The 24,455-nt window shown below is 49.2% G+C and overlaps 1 protein-coding gene across 1 annotated transcript in view; it reads right to left on the bottom strand.

Annotated features, from left to right (window-relative positions):
- ABCA13 (ATP binding cassette subfamily A member 13) overlaps nt 1-24,455 on the bottom strand; it is a gene marked incomplete at its 5' end in the record, with an annotated part of 245,529 nt that overhangs the window by 135,406 nt on the left and 85,668 nt on the right. The window contains 8 exons of the mRNA XM_081079377.1: nt 2,267-2,398; nt 3,862-3,931; nt 5,686-6,015; nt 7,232-7,346; nt 16,846-17,152; nt 18,400-18,576; nt 19,590-19,680; nt 22,135-22,248. Coding sequence (XP_080935503.1) covers nt 2,267-2,398; nt 3,862-3,931; nt 5,686-6,015; nt 7,232-7,346; nt 16,846-17,152; nt 18,400-18,576; nt 19,590-19,680; nt 22,135-22,248 — 1,336 coding nt within the window. The remainder of the gene's footprint in view (nt 1-2,266; nt 2,399-3,861; nt 3,932-5,685; nt 6,016-7,231; nt 7,347-16,845; nt 17,153-18,399; nt 18,577-19,589; nt 19,681-22,134; nt 22,249-24,455) is intronic.

Below are 24,455 nucleotides of genomic sequence, written 5' to 3'. Positions count from 1 at the left end.
AAAGAAACTGTCAATTTTCATTATTTATCTCTTTGGAGTTAGGTTTCGAAAGGCCTTTCCTATCTTTAAAATCATACTTTTCCTGTTTACTCATTATTTTTAATGATATTATTTCTGATGAATTTGTGAATGAGCCTCATTTTTCCTCCCTAACTTTCTCACTGATTAAAAAAGCAAACTGTAACACAGGGTAAGTTATTGTTTACTGGCGTGTCCTGAGGCTCTATTAGTCCACGAGCAGTCTACTGTTTTCATCCTCATCAACTGACAGTGAGTTTTCATACAATCATCAGCCCCTGTGGCTGTCACTGTTTTCAATAATTTTTGACCATTATTATTAATTTATATTCTTAGCTATCTTTTAGAAATGTTTCATCAATTAGAAACAAATTCTTTTTCTTAGTATTTTTATTTCAATAACTTATAAGTTTTATTATTTTAAAATGCTTCACATTAAATGCTACATAATTTAAAGTTATATAAATGTATACATTAATTGGAGAAAATCAATCTATTTAAAATAATAAATATCCACATTTTCTCCCTATCTCCCTCTGTGTCCCTTTCTGCCCCTCTTAGTCCCTTTCTGTCTCTCTCTCTCCCCCCTCTTTCTCTCTCTCTCTCTCTCTCTCTCTCTCTCTCTCGCTCCCTCCCTTGTTCTCCTTCCTGAAGCTGCTATACCCAGAGAAGTGAGCAGGATGGTGGCTCACTCACTGGAAATGCCTAAAGGCTTGTTGAAAGCAGCTCCGCTCTGGCTAAAGAAAAAACCCTCTTTGGTCCGACTTCTCTGCCTCTAACCTGGGCTAAAGGATTTGCTCACACCAGACTCCGCCTTGTCAATTAGAACCCTGCAGTGGAACGTGGGGGACGCCTGGCTGAACATGGAAAGTCCCTGTGCCTGACTGTAACAGATGACAGTGTTGCCCTGGCATCCTCAAGCCTCAGGTCCTGAAGGTTGGTGGGAAATTCAAACCCCTCTGAATCCCTGGCCAAGTGGTATGCTGGCCTCTGCATGGGCGAGGGCACCCAGTTTTTGCTGGATTTTATGCTTCTCAACTTCTTCCCCTTTTCCTAGAGTCTAAGACCTCCGCCATTTTATATCCAGGTATATTTTTAAATCTCGTTTCCTAGAATCCACCTTTTCTAAAATTTTACTTGAAGTACCAAGACAATACAATATAAATTTTTCCAAAATAAATTGCATTTCTAAGTTATGCTCTCTCTCTCCCTCTTGGGGGCCACATTTTCATGCTTTCAATCACCCACATTATTCTGATTTTCACTCATCCTTAAATGATGAGTGAGCTCCCAAAGTTTGCAAAGTATTTTTATAAACAGAATGAACTGGTTTCTTTCCTCCATTTTCAATTTGTACATGACTAGAAACTCTTTTTTTATTTTCTTGTTACTAACTTTAAAGATGAGATGCCAGTTGAAATACCCAGTTGCTTAGGAAAGTATAGAGCCAGAATCACAAGTAATTTCATCAAGAAAGTATAATCCCATGAAAATGACATTTCTAAAATATAAGCTAACACAACGTTTGAAGTGCTGTTTCTGCTTGTTGACCTATGCCAGGTTGTTAGGATGCATTTAGGTAACTGCTCCCCTAACACAGCAGGTAAACCACCGCCGCTGGTGCCGCCGCCCATTGCCTCCAGTGCAGTCTGCTGTGAGCAAATGCCTTCCACACCAAGGAAGAAACTTGACACGTGGGACAAATTCCATACCCGGGATACCACTGGCAGCTCGGGTCTAAAGGCAGCCCGAGCCCCGCACCAAACCCAGCCCTGTTTGTGTACCTGTGTCCACCAGGCACACTCCAGGCTCTGGCAACTCAGTCCCTTCACTGCCACCCTGGGTGTTCTCTGAACCTTTGGCCCAACCTTGTTCCCTAGGGACAACCACATTCTGCTGCTCTCAGTCCCCTCTCTCAGCCCCTGGGCTCCAGGCTCTTTTCTGTTCAGTTAACCAACGTCCGCTCGCTGGGTGCTGCTCAGTGAGCCTGGTGGGTTCCATCCAGATCCGGACTCTTCTGCCACCCTCACATGTCCTTTGCCACCACTCAGGGCTCAGAAGCACCATGTATCCTCAAACATTCACAGCTCCCACTGAAATGCATCATAACAGCCCTCTTCTCATGTCTTATTTAAAAAATAACTATTCTAATATTCACATATATTGGCACAATAGTTTAATACTACAACACAATAATTTACAAATTGTGTAAGTTCATTTGTCATCTTTTAAAGTACAGAATTCTTACCAGGAATCAAGTTGCTTAGGTACCATCCACATAAAAAATACAGTCCCGAATCAAACAGAATCATCCAGCAAATCCAGCCAAATGCCATGCCCACTTGCTCTGGAGACTGGTACATATTCTCCCACTGGACTCCTGGAAGGAAGGAAAGGTCAGAGTTAGAGCCTCCGTTCCCCTTCAGGGCAAAGTTGGGTGGATGAGGGCATTCATTCTGGAAGCTCAACCAAAGATGACAGCAGCTAAAACAAAAGGAAGGTTAGCACTATCCATCATAATTCTCCCGAGAAGGCGTTAGCTCACTCAGCCTCAAGTTTAGCTCAGTGATATCATTAACACTTCAATATCTGCCATTTAAAATCGTTAAGGGTTGTTTTCCTTATTATTTAGGGGAAATAAGCATGCTACAGAAAAGGATAAAGAAGGCCCCGTGAAAACCCAAACTCTAAATTATATCATTCTCTCAGCTCTTGCAAGATACAGAAACAGGATATATATGATCTGAAGTGGGAAAAAATCAGTTTCTTATTATACATTTACAATTTATTCTGGATTAAAATAAAATTTAGGGAAAACATTCCTCTTTCTCAATTTTCCTACATACTAGCCTAAAACCAAATAAACTCAATGTTTGAACATCGTGTGCTTGTTGGAATTCAGTCCAAAATGTTCAAAGGCCTGAACAGCGCCCACTTTCTTTTATATCCTCATAATCCATCTAGTTTAAGGAGCAGCCACAGCGCGCAGCACGGACCAGGCAGGATTACTCAGCTGTCTCAGCACACCGTCACCACATACGTTTTACTGAAACGTCTGAGAACTCCACGCCTAGCACCAGATCAATGGGCTAACATCACAGTATCTGGAGTTGAGTTTCATGTATTGCATATATTTTCCTGTGTTTACAAAAACACACCACAAAATCACATAAACATGTAAGAAATATGTCTGTACTGCCATAGGGTGTTAGTCGTCAAATCTCAATATAAGTGGAAAATGCTGCCGATGAATTTTTAAAATATCAGTTTAGGCTGTATTAGTAGGGATAAAAACATATAGAAAATGGAGGAGACAACTGCACTCTATTCTATACTGATTAAACCTATTTCTGGATCGTGGCCTTAAGGAAGGATCCAGGAAATCTGGAGGCAAAGATGAGAGCTGGAAAATATGTGAATGGTTGACATGTGAAAGAAAGAATTAGAAAGAGAAACTAGAAAAAGTGGGCAGAAGATTCAGGAAGACAGAGTCCAGTCCACTAGCAGTCTAAGACATGGGACACGTGTGCACACCGCACTCCTGGAAGTATTCAGAAGGTCACTGAGGTGACTGGGTGTGAGTCAGGGGTGTTAGAGGAAGCCCCGAGCATTAGCTGGCTGGCTGACCTGGACAGTGTCTGAAGCACGGACGCCATGGCTGTTCCTAAGACCAGAGCAACTGGATCGTGGGAGGTGTTTCCATCGCTAAACTAAATACCAGGACCTCATCCCAAATGTTCTGCTTTGCAATCAAGACTTCCTGCTGTACCACGTGCAACATGATAACTATCAATTTCTAAAACCGGAGTCATTGGGAGTCACTTTTTAAATGCATGTTCTTACCTGCCTCTTGCCCTTCCAGGAATGTAATGAAAAATACTCCTTGTCCAAAGGCGGTTGTGGAGAGGAGGCACTGTCCATGGATTGATAGGGAGAGAGCAAAACGGCACATTAGTGCTGGGTTGGGGCCAGAAAGCACACAGCACAAAATTCAAACAGAGCCACCATGACGTATTCCTGCTCTCACGATGGCAGACCACCACTCCAGGCATTCAGTTCACTGTCTGAATCTCAGAGACTCAGCTAAATGTCAGCCCATTCGGAAACGTGCGGTAACAAGCTAGTTTTTAATGCTAAAAGGAATTACCTCCCTTTACTACAATGCTTGAAGTGTCATAAATCCAATGCACTGTATACAGAAATGTATAACACAGAACAGTGGGAAATGGAACAGAGCCATTTACTCCTTTTTATTACTACGTGAGTACCCTGGAGCACACTGCAGGCAGACGGATAGCACAATACACTATTCTACACCGGGAAGAGAGAGTACTGAAGGAAAGTGTTATTCTATTTCCAGTGTGGAGGTCCTATGTCAGGAAAAAAGCCTACTGAAAGTATCTTCTATTTAAAAATATTATGTACCAGAGTTAGATTTTTTTCCGTGGTGGAAAGCACTTAAACGTGTAAAACGGAAATCAAAGGGCATGCATAGAACCCTTCACTGTAAGGGCTGGAGTAAAGACAAACATAATGATGCCCTAAATGGTCCAGGTTGCTTTCGTTACTCTGGAAGTGCCTAATTAGCACTAACACGGCATTATGGGTTGTGAATGTTTATAGGTGTGACATAAGCTAATCAGGACTGATGAGCACTGATCAATGGATAAATACCGACGGAACAGCACCAGTGCTCACCGCACATGCAGATCCGTGCTGTGTACACAGCCAGTAGAAACCATGCACGACTGAAGGGTTTACGGGTGTCGGAGAAACACAGTTCGGCTCTCACAGAAATATTCTGCCCTAAGGCTCAAAATGAGCAGAGAAGGAGCCCCCTCCCAACAGTGAGGACACGCCAGGCTGTCATGACAGTTTGCGGCTCTAAGTGACTTTGAAGGCCATCAAATGTCCCTCAGCAGCCCTGGGACTCAGTGTCCTTGGTACCTTCCAAATCCTCCCTGGTGACGCCAACCAAACCTCCCAACACACTGCAGTCAGGAATTCCCCTGGTCCTCGAGGGGAAATAAAACCGTGGGCGTAACGCAAATGCTACAGCTGTGACCCGGCTCTGTGAACTGTTTCATAATGGTCCCTTCATCCCTTCCATGGGCTCTGAGCTGCGACTCCACGCCCTGCACTGTGCCTGCCAGGCCCCAGTGAGGAGAGAACGAGCACGCGTCTGTCTCTGTCTCGTGCGTATTTTCTATTGCAGGCCTGAAAGTTCCTAATACTGTTTCAGGAGGTGCATTTTAAACGGACGAATGACTCTGACAGTACTAACGGAAAGATCTTTCCACGTAATGTGATATATAATTCATGAGGCTTCAAGGAAAATGATCATTTTTTACTTCTGAAATAGCTTTGGAAATCCTTTTCTCTCCGTGCGTGAAAGAGTCCCATGCTTCCGTGAGGACGCTACCAATGTCCCAAAGTCTTGGCAGAGGGGTCCCGTCCCAGGAGCAGTGCCCTCCAGCAGCACGCCTGCAGCCTCAGTGAGCCCCCCCTGCCAGGCTAGCCTCTGTGGGCACAACAAAGGCAAGGAAATATCACCAGGCCCACGCAGATCGGAGAGTGACACGCGGAAGCCTGAGGGCAGTGGTTTGGTCTTGCTGGGTAGACGGCAGTGTTGTTTCACTTTGCATTTCTGCAGAACAACCCACTTACCAGAAATAACTGAATGGCCACACTTAATTGGTTGTGCAGAACCAACAGGATGATGTAGGGCAAAAAGCTGATCATATACACCAGGCTGGTACAGAGGGCGGCTGTGTTCGCGTGGCTGAAAAAGGCACTCAGGAGGAAACTCAGCATGACAACAGACACCCCGAAATCCAGGAGGAAGAGGAAAACGATGAGGGCATTGCTGTACGCGAAGAGGCCACTCGCTTTCAGGACCACGGCCAGCGCCGCGCTGCTGATGGTCACCACGGCGACGTTCTCCAGGAACCAGGCCAGGAAGGGGGCGGTCGGGTGTACCCCCACCATCCTCAGGTACTGCCAGGAGTAAAGTGGGAGTTGTGGCCACAAGGCACACGCGGGGGAGGGAACGGCCACAGTGACAGGACGCCCGCGGGGACGGCGGCCAGGGCTGCTCCTGCCAGGTGGCCCAGCGTGGAATCAGCCCCGCCTCCCGGACCCCACAGGGCAGCCCATCACGGGCTCAGCCGCGAGCTGAGGTGGGCGGGGCCAGGTGTGCCAAGCCCCGCCCCCGACGGGAGGGGCGTGGCCGAGCGGCGGGGCAGGTCCCAGGCCTCGCCCTCCTCCTCCTTGGTTTGGGTCTCGTTGTTTTCGGTTTCATTTTTTGTTTCCCTTTGTTTGTGTTCGTTTTATTAATGAAAACAAAGAGAACGGTAAAGGGGGACATTCTGCCCCTGAGGCTGCTCAGTTGGGAGGATCGTCACGTAGGTTTCAGAATGCGTTTTGCAAAATAACTCAGCTCACAGTAACAAGACAATTAAGTCATCCACTAAAAATACCATTTGCTCGCCTATGACGTGGTGACATCTGTGCGCGGGGGCGGGTGACGTGTGGAATAAGAACAGTGCCGGGCAGAGTCACCCAGGACTGAGGTCACCCAGGCCCTCACCCGGGGGCCCAGGGGACCCGGGAAGACACAGGCACCCAGGAAGGAACCACGCCGAGCAGGTTCGCATCTGCAAAACGCTAGTGCGAGTCCTGCTCAACCCCGCGTGGGAGGCACATGGAGCTCTGCCTGGCGCCCTTCACGTCAGTGAACATCCCGCGAGTCAGCAGTGTCCCGTCGCCCCACGGCCTCGCTCGTCTGCGGGCTGAGCGGGAGGCAGGCCTTCCCACGCACTTCCAGAAACTTCCACTTTTCAAAGCAGCTCTGCTAGTTGCAAGTCACTACTGCTAACACTATTAGGACAAAACTAGCAAGGCTCTACATGAAGAACTCTAACCGCAAACTGGGATGGGAAGCCGGCGCTCACGTCTGTCTGAGTGGTACAGAAACTGCCGAGTAAGCGACACCAGTTTGCCGATTCCAACCCCATGTGTCTTTCTCTCCCTTTCGTCTCTACGGGAAATTGCTGCTAATTCTGGCTTCGGACTCATAAGGATTTTTCCGGGACCCACCAGGTGGTCCATGGGAACCGCAGCAGAGGGGAAGCAGGCACAGAGCCCAGGTGAAGATTCATCTCCGACATCCCCACCCCTCCTCGTCGCCCAGATGAGCCAGAAAGCAGTGTACCTCTTCTATCTGCATCTCCCGCTCGTAAACCAGCTTCCGGACCATACTGGCCACAGACACCATCCACGTCAGCATCATGATCAGGGGGAAAAAGAAACCCACGTTGTTCAAGAACCTGGAAGAAACAATTCAGTCACGTGAGGACATCAGAGCGGCTCCACTCAGAATCAGGCTCGTGGGTCAGTCACACCCCCCTGCTTCCAGTGTCGTCTTTACAAGCCACCGAGCACTGCCAGGAACAGGGTTCATCAACAGGCCTGGGACTTGGGCAGGACAGCTCTTTGGTGCCGTGATTTACCAGGTGTGCAGACTCACAAAGGAAACATAACTGATTCAAGGTCCCTCAAGTACCACTGCCCTCATCTTCTCTGAGACCCTCCTCACAGAACAGCTGGGAGGAAGGAAACTCATGACTACCATTTCCCCCACTTGTTGGGACCACTGTCTGTCTTCAACCATGATATCAATTGTAGATTACCACCTACAGAATATGTGAAAATTGGCAATTGAAAGTCTCCCTTTCTATTTCCCCAACACTCACTTCTCAATCCACTCTATCTGGACTTTTTCTAATGCAGACTCGAAATGACTCTTATCTAGGACACCAGTGACAGCCACGCCTTAAATCCAATGGGAATTTCTCCAGCATTTTCCTTCTTTACTTCCAGAACAGCTCTTGGCTCTCTATCAACTTCTCCTTGATCCGCCCTTCACGTGGGCACACCCACCCCAGCCCTAGAAGCCCGGATTCTCACGCCGTGCCCTCTGAGCCCTGGGTCCACACTCTCATTATCTGGTTCATCACTGAGACCAGCCCTTTCGTTAAGTGTGTGACACATGAACGAACTAAGCAGAGAAAGGTCCTACCATAAAGGGTCCTACATTCTAATGAGGGACCCGGCGGGGGGGTGGGGCTTAAAAGAAACCAATAAAGATATATAACATAGCGTCAAGTGTGTAAAAGAATGATTTGGGCAATAGTGAGGAGGGGTGTGTTTCAAACAGGGCAGTGAGCCGAGGTATCTGGGGAGGAACTAGCCCAGCAGAGAGCGGAGGAAGAGAGACATGGGTCCCGCGGGAATCGGAAGGAAGACACTAGGGCAGAGCAGCAGTGGGGCAAGGACTGCAGGCACGGGCCTGGGCGCGTTTACATGTGGCCCAGGGTGCCAGGGATTCACGGGGGGGTGGGGGGGGGTGGCATCAGCTGGGGCCAGATCATGCAGGGATCTTCTATGTTAGGGCAAGGCTGCATTTCTCCAAAGAACAAGGGAACAGCACAAAAGCGTTTTGGAAGGGAACGAGGGTAAACAGAGAGGTGACAGATCAGGTGCAAGTTTTTTTAAAAAGACCCCTGAGTTGTAGACAGGGGAGTACAGGTGGGGAACCCCAGGAAGGGACTTTGGGAAGCAACAGCAGAATTGCAGCGTGTACATAAGTGACAAGGGGGCCCAGCAAAGGTGATGGCCCTGCACGCAGCGGGCTCTGCTGTCACCTCCTCCAGAACCCCTGACCGCAGCGTGGGTGTCTTCTGACTCTGATGTCTGCCCTGTGCTGGGCCACTAGCCTGTCAGGCGGGGCGCCCACCGCACATCCCTGCTTGGCAAAGGGCTGCCAGAGGGAGAGCCAGATGTGTTACTAAAACCATGAATGGGGGGAAGGCAGTTAACTCTTTGTTTTCATGCATCTTTCTCCTCCAGATGACCATAATGAGCGGTCCACATGCGGACCCACATTTTGAAGTCAAACACAGTTAACTCGTACGCTGTGCAGTGGCTGCAGGGCAGTGTTTCGATTTCCAGGTTTGCGATTTTTCTGGGGGTTCTAATCATTGTGTTTTATAATGTTCAGTGTAGGCAGAAGTCTACAAATAGTGACATAAATCACACCCACATGCACGTACAACAAACGCCATCTGTTGTCCCAGGGTAACAGTTTAGAAAAGACCAAAAAGAGAGAGAGGGAATCAACCAATAAAGTCCAAATATGGAACTCTGAAAAAATAAAAACACAAGAAAAGGAACTGCATGTGCGCATTATGCACTTTTAAAATCCAGAACGAGGAAGCTTGTTAAAGAGGGAATGAGCCCTGGAGAGGAAGTGGGAAAGGGTGGGACAAAGCAGACACTGACTGCCTTGTGTGACACCAAGTCCTCGGACCTCGGACGTCGATAGTGGGAAGAGGGCTGTGCTTACAGTGAAGCGGTGTGTGGCTCCACCGCCTTCTGCCCGCGGTGATGGGTTCTTGACTCTCACCCCTCGGGATCCCCAGCAGAGGAAGGTGACTTGTGGTTCTCTGGCCTTCCTACGATCCTAAGAGCCCCCGACCTACAGCTCCCTGAAGGAGGGACGGCAGCATTTCCCGCTACCTCTGTCAGTCAACTACAGGGCCTGACGCACAGCCCGGGTGGGTAGGTGGCTTTCTAATGAAGAAAGAGCACAAAAACTTTCATTCTTGGCAAAATGTGATCATTTTAAGTATGTAAATCATACACAATCACAATGACAAAGAATGGGGGAATAGTCCCTCTCAAAAAAAAACTGACATCTTAGAAGAGGGTACTGAGTATAACTGTTTTCTCAACGCTTGATAACCATTTGTTTATAAAACTAACAATAAAAATAGAAACATATTAGATCAGGGACGTCTACGTGACCTCAGAATCAGGACTGCCCCTCCCCTCTTACTGTCAGGACAGCAGGAATCAAAGGAACGGGTTCCAGATTCTTCTCTGTACTTACCCCGCTCTGGAGCCCAAACAAAAGCACTGTCCATAAACTTCCCAATTAGGAATCAAAGGCTCTTTATCCTTGAAGCCTTTTTAAAAAGATACTCTGATCTTCCTAGCATTCAATTGTCACCATCTCTTTTTCTGAAGGTGGCAAACCCTTGATCAACATTCTGGTGGCCCCCTGTTGATAGTGTTTTCTCTGTGGATCGCCTCTATTAGCACCATGACTGAGTTCAAAGGCAGAAGGTGATGAGCACATTGAATCAGAATCACACATAAAAAGCAGCACACAGAGAAATCAGCTTTTGTTTCTGTCACTCAAAGGTGGACAACTTTGATCCAAGTAAAGGGTGGTGGTCACCTTCCACCCCTACCTCCCTTCCTGCCTGCCTTTCTCCTCCACGCCACCCCCACCAGCCAGGCCCCGTCCCAGGAAGACCCCCGAGCCCTGCAGGGGCAGCTGCGACAGAGAAGGACCACAGATGCCTTGCTTTCTTCCTCTCTCTGCCCTCTCTCCTTCAGGAACCTGAGCCAGCAGGCTGAGTCACTTGTCTGCACCCACTGCCTTCCCCAACACAGCGGCCATTAGTGATGGGAAAGGGGGAAAGGCCATTAGGCGGAAAGGAAGGGGCATTTAGGCTCCTGTTCAGCCTGAGTCCCAGCCTCGCCTGTGCAGAGCCGACCACAGAAGTGTGCCCTTCCCTAACCGCGCGATCCATTCTTCGCTTTCTTGTTCCAACCTGCTGACTCACTTGGGGACGTCAGGGAGAAGGGAGGTTGCCCACATGTATGCACCCCTCTCTGAACAGAGCAGCAGCACCAAAACCATCAGTCGTGCCTCAGCTCCCAACAGCAGTACGTGGACAAACGTAACAACAGCAAGTGCTGCCCCACGAGGGTCCGGCGTGCTCACAGGGCCTTACCATGTCCCCTTTCTGGGTCGTAGGCTTTTCACAAGCATGCTCACCACTGAGTACCACAAGCTGGTGAGGTGGGCAGGCCAGTAATTAGCACCCCCATTGGGTGAGGAGCCTGGCACTCAAAGTATTGATGGGAGAACACGCCCCAAATGGGCCACTGTGGCAGACTGATTACTTCGAATTAAAGCTGCCTGAGAAACAGTGGGGCGAGAAGGACACTCTGACCCCCCTTTGCCCCCGACAGCAGGAACTAAACCCCCCATATGAAGGCGGGCAGATGCATCCTTGCAGCCAAACAAAGAGAATCAGGGTGGAGAAGTCCGTATAAACAAACCCCGTCACTTCTTCACCATTTTACTACCCTTAGTCCCACCCCTTTGTCTTCTCAATTATCCACAAATTTAGTATTTTTTTGTCTAAAAGGTATCAAACCTTCCTGTAGGAGCACTTTTTTCAGTCTCATATTTTATGGGGCTCCCATACATTTGTAATTAAATTTGTTTTTCTCCTGTTAATCTGTCTTATGTCAATTTAATTTTCAGACAGACAAAGCACCCTAGAAGGGAAGAAAGAAGTTTTCTGCCCTACAGTATCAAATCGCTGGCGCAAGGTCACGTGACCAGCAAGCAGCGTTTTTCCCCTGCTGCCTCGTGATTCCAAGTCTGAGATTCTAAAGTGATCCCAGAAGTTTGAAAGTGACCATGCTCTCAGCAGGCCCTAGTGCTGCCAGCCCCAGGCTGCCGCAGCCGCAGGCTTTCGGCTGGTAACTCAGACCACTGTGCAGTACGCCCCTTCATCCTGAGCCCCCTGCGTCTCTGCGGGCAGCCCGTGCATGCAGGCAGCGGGGCTGAGCTCCTCTGGCGTCTTCCAGAGCGTCTGCAGCTCAGCTCAGTGTCCCTCCCTTCCCACGAACTAGAGTTCGGAACATACAGTATCTACTGTACTAATCAGTGAGTCTCGTGACCGCAAGAACTGCACGTTGCTTACCTCTGCATCTCTCCCAGAAGCTAGGAAATTGCACATGTTACGGTGGGCATGAAAAAATGCTATTGGATGGATAGATGGGTGAATACATGAGCGAAGGAGGGTACTGGAATAATATATCAGAGGCAGACATGCAGTGTTTCCAAATGAGGGTGCTCGGGAATTTGGCTGGGACAATTCATTGCACACAACTGCCCCACTGATTACAAGACACTTAGCACCCCTGGTCCTCAGGCACTGAACGTCCCCCACCCCCACTGTGACCATCAACACACCTGCACAATTCAGCCCCACATGCCCCAGGGTGAGGACCTCTGCTGAACCCTGAGCTCCGATTAGGACAGAAGGAAACAAGTCGGCGTCCACATGCAAGGGGGTAAGGTGACAGCTGAGTGACCAAGAGTGTACACATGCTCTATTTCCCACACATAGTGCCTAAAAGTCATAAGTGGTGACTAACAGCTCACTAGGGAGTGAGGGCATTAGGAGGGTGGCAGACCTTGGGGAGAATAACTTGACTTGTCTGAGTCTCAATTTCTTGAGTTGTATTTATCTAAAGTTCTCAGAGGATAAATGGTTTTCAAACTGTGACACAGTTGTACGAGAAGCACTATTTTGCTGCTTTTGATGAAAAAAGAACGTGGAGACATCGGATAAGCCGTTGCCTGACATTTTAATAAACACCACCCTCTTCTGCCCAGCAGGGAAGTGAGTCCCTAAGAGCTTCGTGGGCATGAGAAAATGGAGGATTATAAAATTTGATACATCAGTTGGTGTCACCAACCAATTATGGACCTTCCAGTCCCTCCTGATGGGACAGGACAGGGTCCAGGTCCTTCCAACAGCTCTAAGCTCTGAGGGTGATCAGAAATGGGAATTTCTGCTGAAAACAATAGGTGCTGACTAAATACAAGATGGGGTGTTTAATAAGTTTCCTGGAAGTAAACCCCAAGGAAAAGAAACAATCAAAATGTGTAAAATGAGAGGACCTCTCGCAGATGTACTGTGGATCAAGCTGATATTTTTTTGAAAGCAGGAATTTGACATTTCAAGCAGGAATCCCTGTTAACCCCTCACTCGACTTCTCCCAAGATAAATCAAAGTCCAGACACCAAACAACCGGGTGTACCAACCCCCCACACACACATTCACTTTCTTCTTCTCCTGGACTCAGCCCAGCTCCTGGGAGTTGAAGGCGCCTAAAAGCAGTGGAGGAATTAATTGTGTCCTTTCAAAAAAAACATTCTTTGTGTATAAAACAATTCTAGAGCATTGTTGTTTTTCATTTTCTGAAAACCTTTTCATGAAGTGGCCTTACTCTTTGAAGCAATATATTAACCTTTGGAATTCCTTATATTCATGAAGTACACCACAGTTCCAATCATAAAATTGTCCTGTGATAACCGCAATGAATCATGGGGCTGAAGGAACATTAAATTTTATAGTCCCGCTCCCATGCAACTCTGCGATCTTACGGTAACATTTCTCAATGTATGCCCCTCAGAACATTAGTTCCATGGGCTGCTAATAGATAGTAAGTGCGAGAGAGAGACAGATAGAGAGAGGGAGGGAGATCTGTGTTCAAAGATGAGAAATGCTTACTTACATCGAGTTGAACAGGACCACAATGCTTCCCCGGCACCGCCATGCACCACCAGTTCCTTCCCCCTACTGGACTTTTCCCCATGGCACCCTATACTTAAACAAGTTAACAGAGACCTCTTCTGCCTACATTCCCCACCAGCCACTGCCCATTTCTCTCTTCTCATTCACAGAGAAACTCCTAAATTGTCTGAACTCTCCCCAGTCTGCTCCTCTAATCTCTCCTGTGACCTGGCTGTCACCCCCTCTGTGGAGGCTGCGCTTAGTGAGGTCCCCAAGAACCCAGTGTCCATCTACACGTGCTTCGCCTGTGAGCCACACAGGACACACTCAAGCACTCCTCTCCTGGAGCCACCTGCTCTGCGTGGCCACCAAGACGCCACACTCTCAGTTTCCCACCTCCCTCCCTGACACTCTTTCTCAGTCTCCTCGTCTCCTGGAACTCCTCGTGGCAGAGACCCCAGGCCTGCTCTTGGCCCTCTTTCTTTCTCAATCCACACTACCTCCCATGGTAATGCCACCCCCATCTCCGAGTTCCAAATTCCATCTAAATGGTGAGACTCCCAAAGTCGTATGTTGGCTGGATCCCCCCCCCCACCACGTCCTAAAGAAACCTGCCCACTCGGCTTCATCGCAGTCTGTTAAAGGCAGTGAGACATGTTCAGCACTGAACTTCCATTCTTATCCCCCAGAAGAAAGATCTCCACCCACAGCTTTTCTATCCTAACGGTGATTCCAACACTCCAGCTACTAGGACAAATAGCCTGTCCCTCCTTGGTGTCTCTCCGTCACACCCTCATCAAATGTTGCCTCTCCCTTCCTAACGCACCTGGAATTTGACCATCTTTCACCACCTTCCTGCTGCCGTTCCGGGTCAGGACACCATCTTCTCACTCCTAGTTCTCACCTCAACCTGCTCAGTGGTACGTACGCGTCCAGTTACCACCTGCAGCCTTTCTCCACACAGCAACCTGAGCAAGCCTTTGACATCACATGTCACATGGTGTCACTCCTGCTCAGAACCCTTCAGACAGCTCAGGTCCCTCAGATCCCCTGCGGCCACACAATCCCTGGGGCACCCCCTGTGTCATCTCCTACACTCCTGGGGTGTGCTACACTCCTGGTGATGTCACCCCGTGGAAACTGTTTCTCTGGCCTGGAACTCATTTCCATGTTTCTGTAACTCTTCAAGATTTCATGAAATGTCACTTCCGGGCAAGGACCACCCAACCACATTAGTAAGTCCTCTTGGCATTTGGGGCTCATCCTGCCCATGGCACTTACCCCTCCAACATCCAGCACAATGCCCTGTAGACTCTGCCTCCCTGTGTCGTGCAGGCTGCAAGAACGGGTTTTACCTGGTTCCTGCACGGAGTCACCTCCAGCTTAGAGAGTATAGAGCGTACATAAATACACTTGAATGAGTGAATGGATGAATGAATGAATGAATCTGTAACTCAGTCCGTAAGTAGTAGGGAACCGCTAAAGGTTTTTGAACAAGTGTGCTTTCGAATGAACACCAGTAGCCTAGTGCTGGGTCCCTGTAAGAGCTAAGACTGTCTCAGTCACTTGCAGGTACACCACGCCCTCAAGAAATACATACGTTTCCTAACTAGAAATAAAGGAAGGATGGATATATGACAATGGGAGGTCTCAGAGATTTAAATCATTCAAAGAAGGAAAATGCTTCTTAACCTCTTAAAGGAGCAAAGCAAATGTTTCTGAGGAACTGGGCCATGCTGTCCCAGTGGTTGGACTAACAACTGTCATTTCATGACACCAGAGTGGCACAGGGCATTCGGCTAACTCCAAGTCGAGAGATGAACGTTTCTAATTCACAAGGGTAAGTAAACCCCACATCTTCGTCTATTTTAGTCTCCTTTCCAACCCTTCACAACACCTGTCGGCACACATTCGGAAGGGGTAGAAAAGTGGCCATGCAGGCCGTCTGGGACTTGCCACCGAGCTGTCTGCAGGAGGTCGCTGCTTTAACACACCTTCCTGCGGACGCCCTGTGAACCCCAGCTCCTCCTGCGAACAGGAGTGGAGGGCAGCTGTGCCTTCCCACCCTCACCAGCCGGGCCCATGTGCCATGGCTGAGGATCACAGCACACTTCCAAGATTCACCTAAAAACACAGCTCATAACAATGTGCCTTCTCCGAGGCCATTCGTTCTCACATGTCCTGGTATCTGCGTTGGTATGAGGTGTGTGTGCATGGCACCTTGGTGATACCTTGGCAATAACAGCTGTTTCCCTGACCTCTGCCCTCGGTGCTACCACCTCCAAGAAAAAGCAGAAGAGCGTTGTCTGAAATGTTCAATGTCAAAAATATCACTTTGAAAGGAAAGAAAAGCTTTCATCTTACCAAAGAGATTAAGAAGCTTACCAACGACGTGCATGAGGACGCAGTGCCCGGGTTAAAACGGCACCCCGGTCCTGTCTTTCTGACACTCTGCTCTCCCCGCCACATGTGGCACCCCAAGATAAGCGCAGCAGTGTGGATTCAGCCTTTTATCCCACCACAGTGGGCAGCTCCCTCCTGCAACACCATCTCTCCCATCAAAAGTGTAGCGATGAGCCCTGAAGCACAAGGCGGATGATGGACCAGAAAGCACTGTCCAGGGTCCCATGCACGACCAGCGTCTGCTCTATGACTAACGATCCCAGGGGCCCTGCTTCCTCGTGGGCCTCCCCTCCCCACCGCCTGTGCCCCAGAGCGGGCTGGGCAGAGATGCCTGCGGGAACAGCGCCCACCGAGCTGACCCACAACCTGCAGCAGCCCGGCTCTCGGACACTCTGCCTTCCAACCCTGCCCAGGATCGAAGTCCCCGGTGGACCACACCCCGCGGTCCACTTCCAGAGCCCCTGCCTGGCCGCCCTCTGCCCCAACGCTTGCTCTAATTCCTCAGCGACTCTCCTTCAAGTCCTGTCGTCAGCTGCTCCAGCCCCTCACTGACCTCCCATCTCCTATAGATGTCGCACAACTCAGAAATGGTCTCCGCTGGCCTCCCCATGCAAAGCCAGCAGCCCAGGCCTTCCCACCCTGTCGTCGGCAGCACACCCCTATTTTTAAAGCATTTCTGCTGAAGAGGAGACTGTTTTCTGCTGCCCCAGGTGGAATCAGGGGTCTGACATGCACAGCCCTGGGGACGCTGCACCCGGACCTGATCTGAAGGGTATTTACTGTTGCCTGGTGTCGAGTTTAAAGCTCCACTTGATCACATGATGTCAATAATTATCCTGCTATCTGGACAGCTCAGGCCTATGGAAAACGCACCTTCGCAAACCGAATAGGGGAACGATGCTCTTTGGAATGAGTACAGAAGGCCCTCACCATGAGGGGACACAGGGCAGGGCTGAACCTGCCCGGTACTCACAGGTCACTGCGGTGACAGGGGTATGGGATCGCCTGTGCCTGTGTGGCTGGTTCCACAGCTTCCTGCCCCGTCTGCTCCAGGATGATGGCTCTTTCGATCATGTCTTGTAACGGAATGAAGATGTAGTTATATTTGAACCCATCGGCTGGCAGGCTCTGAGGATGGAACTTCCAGAAGGGGTTTTTCACCAAGTCCGTCCGCATGCTATGTAAGATGCTGGTCCGGATGGTGTATGTGACGTGAGGTGGCAGCGGGAGAGGCTCTGACCTGAAGTTCTTGCCGGCTAAGGAACTGTTGAATATGACACCTGACGGCAGAAGAGGGAAAGCGGGGCCATGACAACCCGGACGCAGTTCACACGCCGCCCACACAGCATCCGGCTGCAAAGTCAGCGGACCAGAGGCTCACTCAGCCTTCTGGAGCCGAAGGGGCCGCGTCCAGGGAGGCAGGGCTGGTTCTCAGTGTCACACAGACAGCGGTAAATAGAACCAAGGCCTCCTACACCCAGGCCCATCTCTTTTTCATCTTAATAAAACCACAAGTGGTGGCATTAATGCAAAGAAATTATTTGTTTTGCATTTGTGCCGGACTTGAAAGACTACATAAGGTTGCACCTTCTTTTTACAGGTGCATTCCTAAGAATTAATATTTGCGGGATTATCTATCATTTAAAATGTACATATATGGATTCTCTATTCTACCACGTGCGGACTTTGAATTTTATATATAAAGCCTGTTATGGGTCGAATTACGTTCCCCAAAACTTATATGAAGCACCCAGTACTTGAGAATATGGTTTTTTGGTAACAGGGTCCTTAGAGGTTACTGAGTGAAAAGGGGTCATCAGCAGGGGCTCCAACCCACATGACTGGTGCCGTTATAAGAAGGGGAATCTGGGTACAGTCTGCACAGAGGGAAGATGCTGAGAAGACAGACAGGGAGATGTGGAGTCTACAAACCAAGGAGAGAGGCCCCCGGGGAACCAGCCCTGCCCACACCTTGAGTCGGGCTTTTGGACCCCAGACTGGGTGACAAATGGCTGTTGTTTAAGATGCATGGTCTGGCACTGTGTCACAGCAGCTCTACAAACTAATACAAAGCCAAAAAAAACCGATTCAACATGTATCCGAAACAAGTATGACAACACATCATATTTATCTTGTTAGTAGATGGAGTTGAATCAGCCGCTGTCCTTTCTCCCACCCACTCCCAGGATATCAAGACACTATGACAAAAATAGAAGCAATGGGCGAAATCAGAGGATAACTTTAATCAGGAAAGCTATAATTGGTCCTGTGAGATGTAACTATGCAACGCCATCGTAAACTAGCAAAACCTGGCGCAGTGAATAGCACTGGACCGAGGATGGTGACGACAGGAGTGGGCACGGGACACGGCCCCCCCTCATCCCCTCCATGCTGTGTCTCCTCTATCTTATTTTATCCGGAAAAGACTTTTCTTTCTGCGCCATCGTAAGACCGGTTTAGGGAGAAGTGGGCAGGTGACAACCGTCAGTGCAGTGCCCCCGAGAGCCCTCTGCCACTGGACACTTACTGGCCAGAAAGCTGTTCTGCCGCATGAGCTCCCGTGCTTCTGCGTCCAGCATGGCGGCCGACTCGAGGGCCTGGAAGCGGTCCAGCAGCACGCAGGAGGACAGGTTAGCCAAGAGGCGGCCCAGGAAGTGGAGGCGCCCGGCGCCCAGGTGGCTCAGCGTGCTGCTCAGCACCCGTCCTGAGGAGAGGGGACAGAGCGGGACATGGCGACTGCCCTGGGCACAGGGCTGGCCGCTGCCACGGTGCACACTGCCCCACACATGTGACGTGCAGCCCAGCACCCCCATGAGGCAAGCACTCCAGAATCAAATTCTGTTCTTTGCAAAATTTGCTACTAACCTGCTGAGTGCAACTTCCGTATTTTACATACGTTGTCTGTAGCTGATATTTACACGTAAGTGAAAAGGAAGCTGTTAAAGCAGAAGAGGCTTGTAGCCCACGGGAATGGGGGGGGGGGTTGGGGGCAGGGGAAGCCGGAGAGTAAACAGAAGTCCGCGGTAGCATGGGGGTCTCCACACCAGCAGACACTCCACCCGCCCACCCCAGCCTCCCTCCTTGACAGACCCACGGAGACACTTTTGCTCAAGACTTCATAAAGAAATAAAAGAATTAATGGAGGGGAAGTGAACATACATGAAAACATACCGACATGTTTTTACATACCCACAACACACAAAAACACACAGCAAATCATGGAAGTGTGTAAACAGAATTACAGTGCGGGGCACCCGTTAGTCATCGGTGGTCACTGCCTCGGCTGTGGGGACCTGCCCATTCTAGCCCCCAGCAGTACACGGACAGCAGCTTCTGGCCCCGTCCTCCTCGCAAAAAGCTCCCAGTAAGTATATGGGTTACAATAAGGCCCGCCCCCAGCCCCAAGTCTATCAGCTTGAACAGAACCATCAACTGGGAAACACTGAGACAGAAAGAAATGGAAGCCTGGTGACAGCCCTCTGAGAAAGAGGCCTTACTCTTACATACCCACTCACTCTTGCACACCCACTTACACCCAGACTCACACACCCACTCACTCTTACACACCCACTTACACCCACACTCACACACCCACTTACTCTTACACACCCACTTACACACCCATTCACACACCCACTTACTCTTACACACCCACTTACACCCACACTCACACACCCACTTACTCTTACACACCCACTTACACACCCACTCACTTACCGTATGTCTGGAGCTTTTCAGTCAGTTTGTCCACACTGATGTGCAACTGGCTTTCTACAAAGTTTCTTATAAATTTGTTTCTAAGCGCCTCCTAAAGGAAAATAATGTACGTAGTTTAACAAAAAATAATGGCATCATTTTTTTCTTATCGAATAATACTTGTTACATTTACTCAAAGTTTCATTGTTATACAAGAAAAAGGCACATAAAGTGAACGACCTAAAAGAGATTGTAAACATCAAGTAAATAATAGTGTGCCACGTGATTAGGACTTTATCTTGAATATTAAAAGGAACAGTGATGGCAATTTAGGTTCTAACTGTCACTGTGTACTAATATTGAAAACAGAATGAATGAAGGTTGCCTTTTTGGCTAATTTCCGAAAGCACGTGGGGCCCTTCAGGCTGCCTCTCCCACAGGCCGGCCGTGAAGAAGACGCTGCTGCAAGAACATCAGGAAAGGTTTCTGTGCTCCCCAAACCTTCTCTTCCTTCTCCAATCTTCTAAGCGCCTCTGGAAGCTCCCGGCCGGCCATCATCATCATCCTTCTTTCTTTATTGATGGTTCCACCTCTGCTTGCTTGTCAGAGGTCTTACTATGGAGAGGTCTCCAAGATGACTTTCCTCCACGTGATGGAATCTGCATTGCTGTTTTGCGGTCGGTGTGCATTTACCTGCAGTGCTGCCATATACGTGCAACACCCAAGAAGCCACAAGAGACAGAGCGTGAAACCCATGGAGGCCTGGGGGCCAGCGCGAGGATGACGAAGGGGCGCGTGTGGGGGGGCCTCCCAGTGGCCTTGGCAGGTCACTAGAGAATATCTAGGTAGCATCCTGACTCTGCTTTACCACACGGCCTTGGAACTTGGGAGCCTCGGAGGAGGAAGTCTCAAATACGTGCTTCCTCCACTTTGGCTCTTTCATGTCTCACATTCACGACATGGTGATGCGATTTACTCTGTGTGCAGGGGCGGGATGTCACTGTGAAACCCTGGTGTGCCCTCTCTTTTCATTTCATTTATCTTCTTTCACTGGACATTTGCTGTTCGCCACCCATTGCAGGTGCCTCGTTACATACCAGTCACTCAACCTTAGCAACAAGGACATTACTGTCACCTTTAACCGATGAGGAAAGGAAGTCAGGGTTGTGGCACCACCGAGGGCACTAGGCTGACCCTCTAGGGGCAGAGCCCGGCCTCAACGTGGTGGCAGCTCCTGCAAATCCAAGACCGGTGGACTCTGCCTGAACGTGAGCTGGACACTCTGTCCTCTGAGATAACACGTTCATCGAGTGACTGGATGTGCGACTTGAATTTCTGACATGAGCACGTGGTGAGCAGGACTCAGCCAACCTGCAGCCTTCTCCATACCCGGCCTGATCGGGGCACAGAGCCAGGCACCGCGCACGTCCTCACAGGGCTCCGTGTGTCGCTTGTAACTCAGTGTTGTCACATGCAGTGGCACCAGAGTCCTTTCCAAAGCCTTCACTACTCACAACCCATTACAGAAAAGCCCGCTTGATCCCCGTATTAGCAAACGAATTAAAGAAGATTACAAAGGCAGCGGGCCTTCACCCAGCGGGGCCCCCAGGAGAGCGGGCAGCACAGACACCAACTACCTGCTGTGCCCTGAAGTCCCTCCCGGTCTGTTCTGGGCCCACACCTGCCGCCGTGGCTCCCGGCCCGCGACCACCCTGTCAGGGACCCCCTGACACAGGACAGCCCTGTGGACAAGCGACCACCTTGATGGCGAGGCTGCCACCCAACCCCCTCCCCGTGTCCTTCCCTCAGGGTCAGGCTTCACTGCAGTGGGAGGCAATGCACCAGCCCTCCAGCTGGGCCCCATGATGGGGGCTGCAGTGCTGTCCCATCCTGGCATCGCTTCTGGGAGGAGCCAGGCACAGAAGCATGGCCACGTGCTTTCCACACCCTAACTCATCTAACACATCTCTCCAAACTACGCTTTCCCCACTTCACGGACGCGACCCAAGACACAGAGAAGTCAGGGACCAGTCCAGGATCACACCGCAGTGGGGGCAGGGCTGGAATCAAACCCAGAGGAGCTGGCTCTGGGGGCCGCTCTCTGCGCCACCTGGAACTGCTCATCTGGTGCATGAGAAATAAGCCAAAGAAGGGTGAAAGCGCAGGCGTACTTCCGCACCCACTGGACTTTAGGCGAGTGAGAGCTACACCAACACCCAAAGTTATGATGTGATCTCCCTACTCTCCGTTAGGAGTGGCAATGGATCACTTTCATAGACCCCCCTGTTTAAAAGTACATCAATCACCTAAAAAAGCACGCAGGTAATGGGATGTAAAGCATGCGTAAATATTAATAAATTGTTAATCACTCCCACAGTGCTGACACCTTGTGTGTGCAAAATACTTGGTCATTTACAAAGCTTTCCCTCGTGTCCAATACTGCGTCATTACTAGTCCACTGGGAAGACCACACTGTGGGGACTGCAGACCCTCCAAAGGGCCGCTCAGACCTCACACACTCACCACCACGCGACCTCTGCCCGTGTGACCACGGAGCCCCACTCACCTGCAGTCGGCCGAGCACCTGGTCCTTCCCAGTGTCCTGAACAACACTGGATACCTTCAGCAACGTTTCTGATAAGGTCTTTAGTTTGTCCACAAAATAGAAAGTGTAATTAGCCTGAAAGATAAAGCGCATTTGGTTGTGCCTTTGTTTCAGCTAGAACCCTCTTCAGCTCCGCGGCAGCAGCAAGGACATAAGTGTTGAGGTGACCAGGAAGCAGAGCAAACACCTGCATGGCCGCCACCTGTCCCCCGCCCTGTCCCCCGCCCTGTCCCCCACCCTGTCTATATTATAATAACAATTATAATAGAAACGTTATGATAAAATTATAATTAATTGTTTACAATTATAGATGATGGTTGTTAATATAATGATCATCTGAAAGGTCCCAGGCTCTGTCAGTGAAAGATACCAAGGGTCAGGGAGAGAGGAGAGAAAGTATAAGCTTGGAAAAGTTCTCATGTAAGAAACAATTAACTCTCAGCGCTGATAACTGGGGAGAGAATAAACGTGCTGTTAAAAACCAGAAGGGAGAAAACAAGGGAGAAAAATAAGATTCTATAAAAGAAATTCCTTTGGTAAAAGAAGAAAAAAGACCACAAGAACAATTTCAAAACTATAAAGATGACAAAAATGACAGTAAACTGGCCAGTTATGACAATAACTTTGAATAGGAAAAAAGTCCTAATTCAAAAAGGCTAATATTTTCAGATCCGTTTAGTAAAGTTAGTCAATAAATATTTATAGAGGGTCTGTGAGCCAGGCTGAGAAGTAGGTGCTAAAAATGCAGCTAGGAATGAAATAAAACTGTTTTCCTAAATAAGATGATGTTCTATTGCAGAGACAAAACTATCAAAGCCAACTGTACTTTTATATTGGATCCAAAAAAGGTTTTAAAAATCAAGCAAAACCAAAAAGCTATAAATGTTAATAGCAAATAAAGTCATGGCAAAAAGGATCAATGAAACAAAGATTGTTTTGTTACAAAAAAAGTTTACAACTCACAATGGTGAGTATTTATGCCCCCAGTGGCATATCACTAAAAGACATAAAGTAAATGCAACTAGAAATAAGGAAAGGATTTGATAAGAATTGAATAGCAGGAGACATTAATATATTGCGCTGAGCCTTTGCAAGACCAGGCAGAGGGGACTTGAAAAATCCTGAGGGTAAAGGGCATCAAATATATGGTGATGGAAAGAGAACTGATTCTGGGTGGTGAGCACACAGTGTGATATACAGATAATGTATTACAAATTGTACACCTGAAATCTATGTAACTTTGCTAACAATTGTCACCCCAATAAACTTTAATTAAAAAAAAGTCCAGTCGCAAACAAGACGCCCCCCTTTTGGGTCTGAAACCCTGGTTCTGCCCCTGTTTGCTGAGTGGGTCTGTTGTCAATAGTCACCGAGCCAGAGCCTGCCGCTGGGGACAAGAGCCTTGAGTCACATCCCCCAGCCAGTAAGAAGCAAGGAGGGGGCAGAACCAGTCTCAGTGGGGAGATAAGCAGGCACACTCTGAAGGGTCCTAGAGTCACCTTCTCCTCATCAGCACAGTGAAAACACTCCCCTGCGGAAACTTAAGACACTAAGGAGACATGAGAGCATGAAGTAGCCGCAAGTGCACTGCGCAGGCAGTCACAGGTGAGGACCCGCCTCCACACACTTTGGGGGCAGAAGGGGCAGGGGTAGCCCAACCCCAAGAGCCTGTGAAGCCACAGTGCCTATAAGCCTGGGGTGGGGGGGCACACAGTCTCCTCGGAGAGCGCTCCACTCCGTGGGCTGTCAGGCTCCCCAGTAAAACACCTTCTCCCTGCACAACGTCCCACCCGATGTCCACCCGCCCCTCTCCGGATGTCCACCCTGACAGCTGCAAGGCCCCTGCACCAGAACAGGGCTCAGCCAAGTGTAAAGTCTCAGCTTGGAGAAAAACGGGGTCGGCTTGTCTGAAGACCAGCCAGCACTCCAGTATCTGGGTGCCAGGCGGGGCACGCGGGGAACCTCAGCAAGTGCCCCGCTGTGGGTCAAACCTGCAGAGATGCAAGGTGGCACGGGCTGTAAGTGCAACCAGTTAGAAGATCTATCAAAACCCTTAGGTGTACAAATGAGGACACGCGCACGTGCACATTATATGTATATTTCACACAGCCAGTCATTGCAACTTAAACAGGTTAAAGTGTCCTGATCTATCCTATATTCAAACCCCCACTTTTCCAGTGCCAAAGAGAAACTTACTAAAGCTAATAATGTCCTAGGGTGCAAAGAAATTGCCGATAAATTCCCAAAATGTATAAATTATTTAGGTGTGTATTATAAGATTA

The sequence above is a fragment of the Rhinolophus hipposideros genome (genome assembly GCF_964194185.1).
Source record: "Rhinolophus hipposideros genome assembly, chromosome: 18".
NCBI lineage: Eukaryota > Metazoa > Chordata > Mammalia > Chiroptera > Rhinolophidae > Rhinolophus > Rhinolophus hipposideros.
This window is presented reverse-complemented; position numbering and strand designations above follow the sequence as displayed.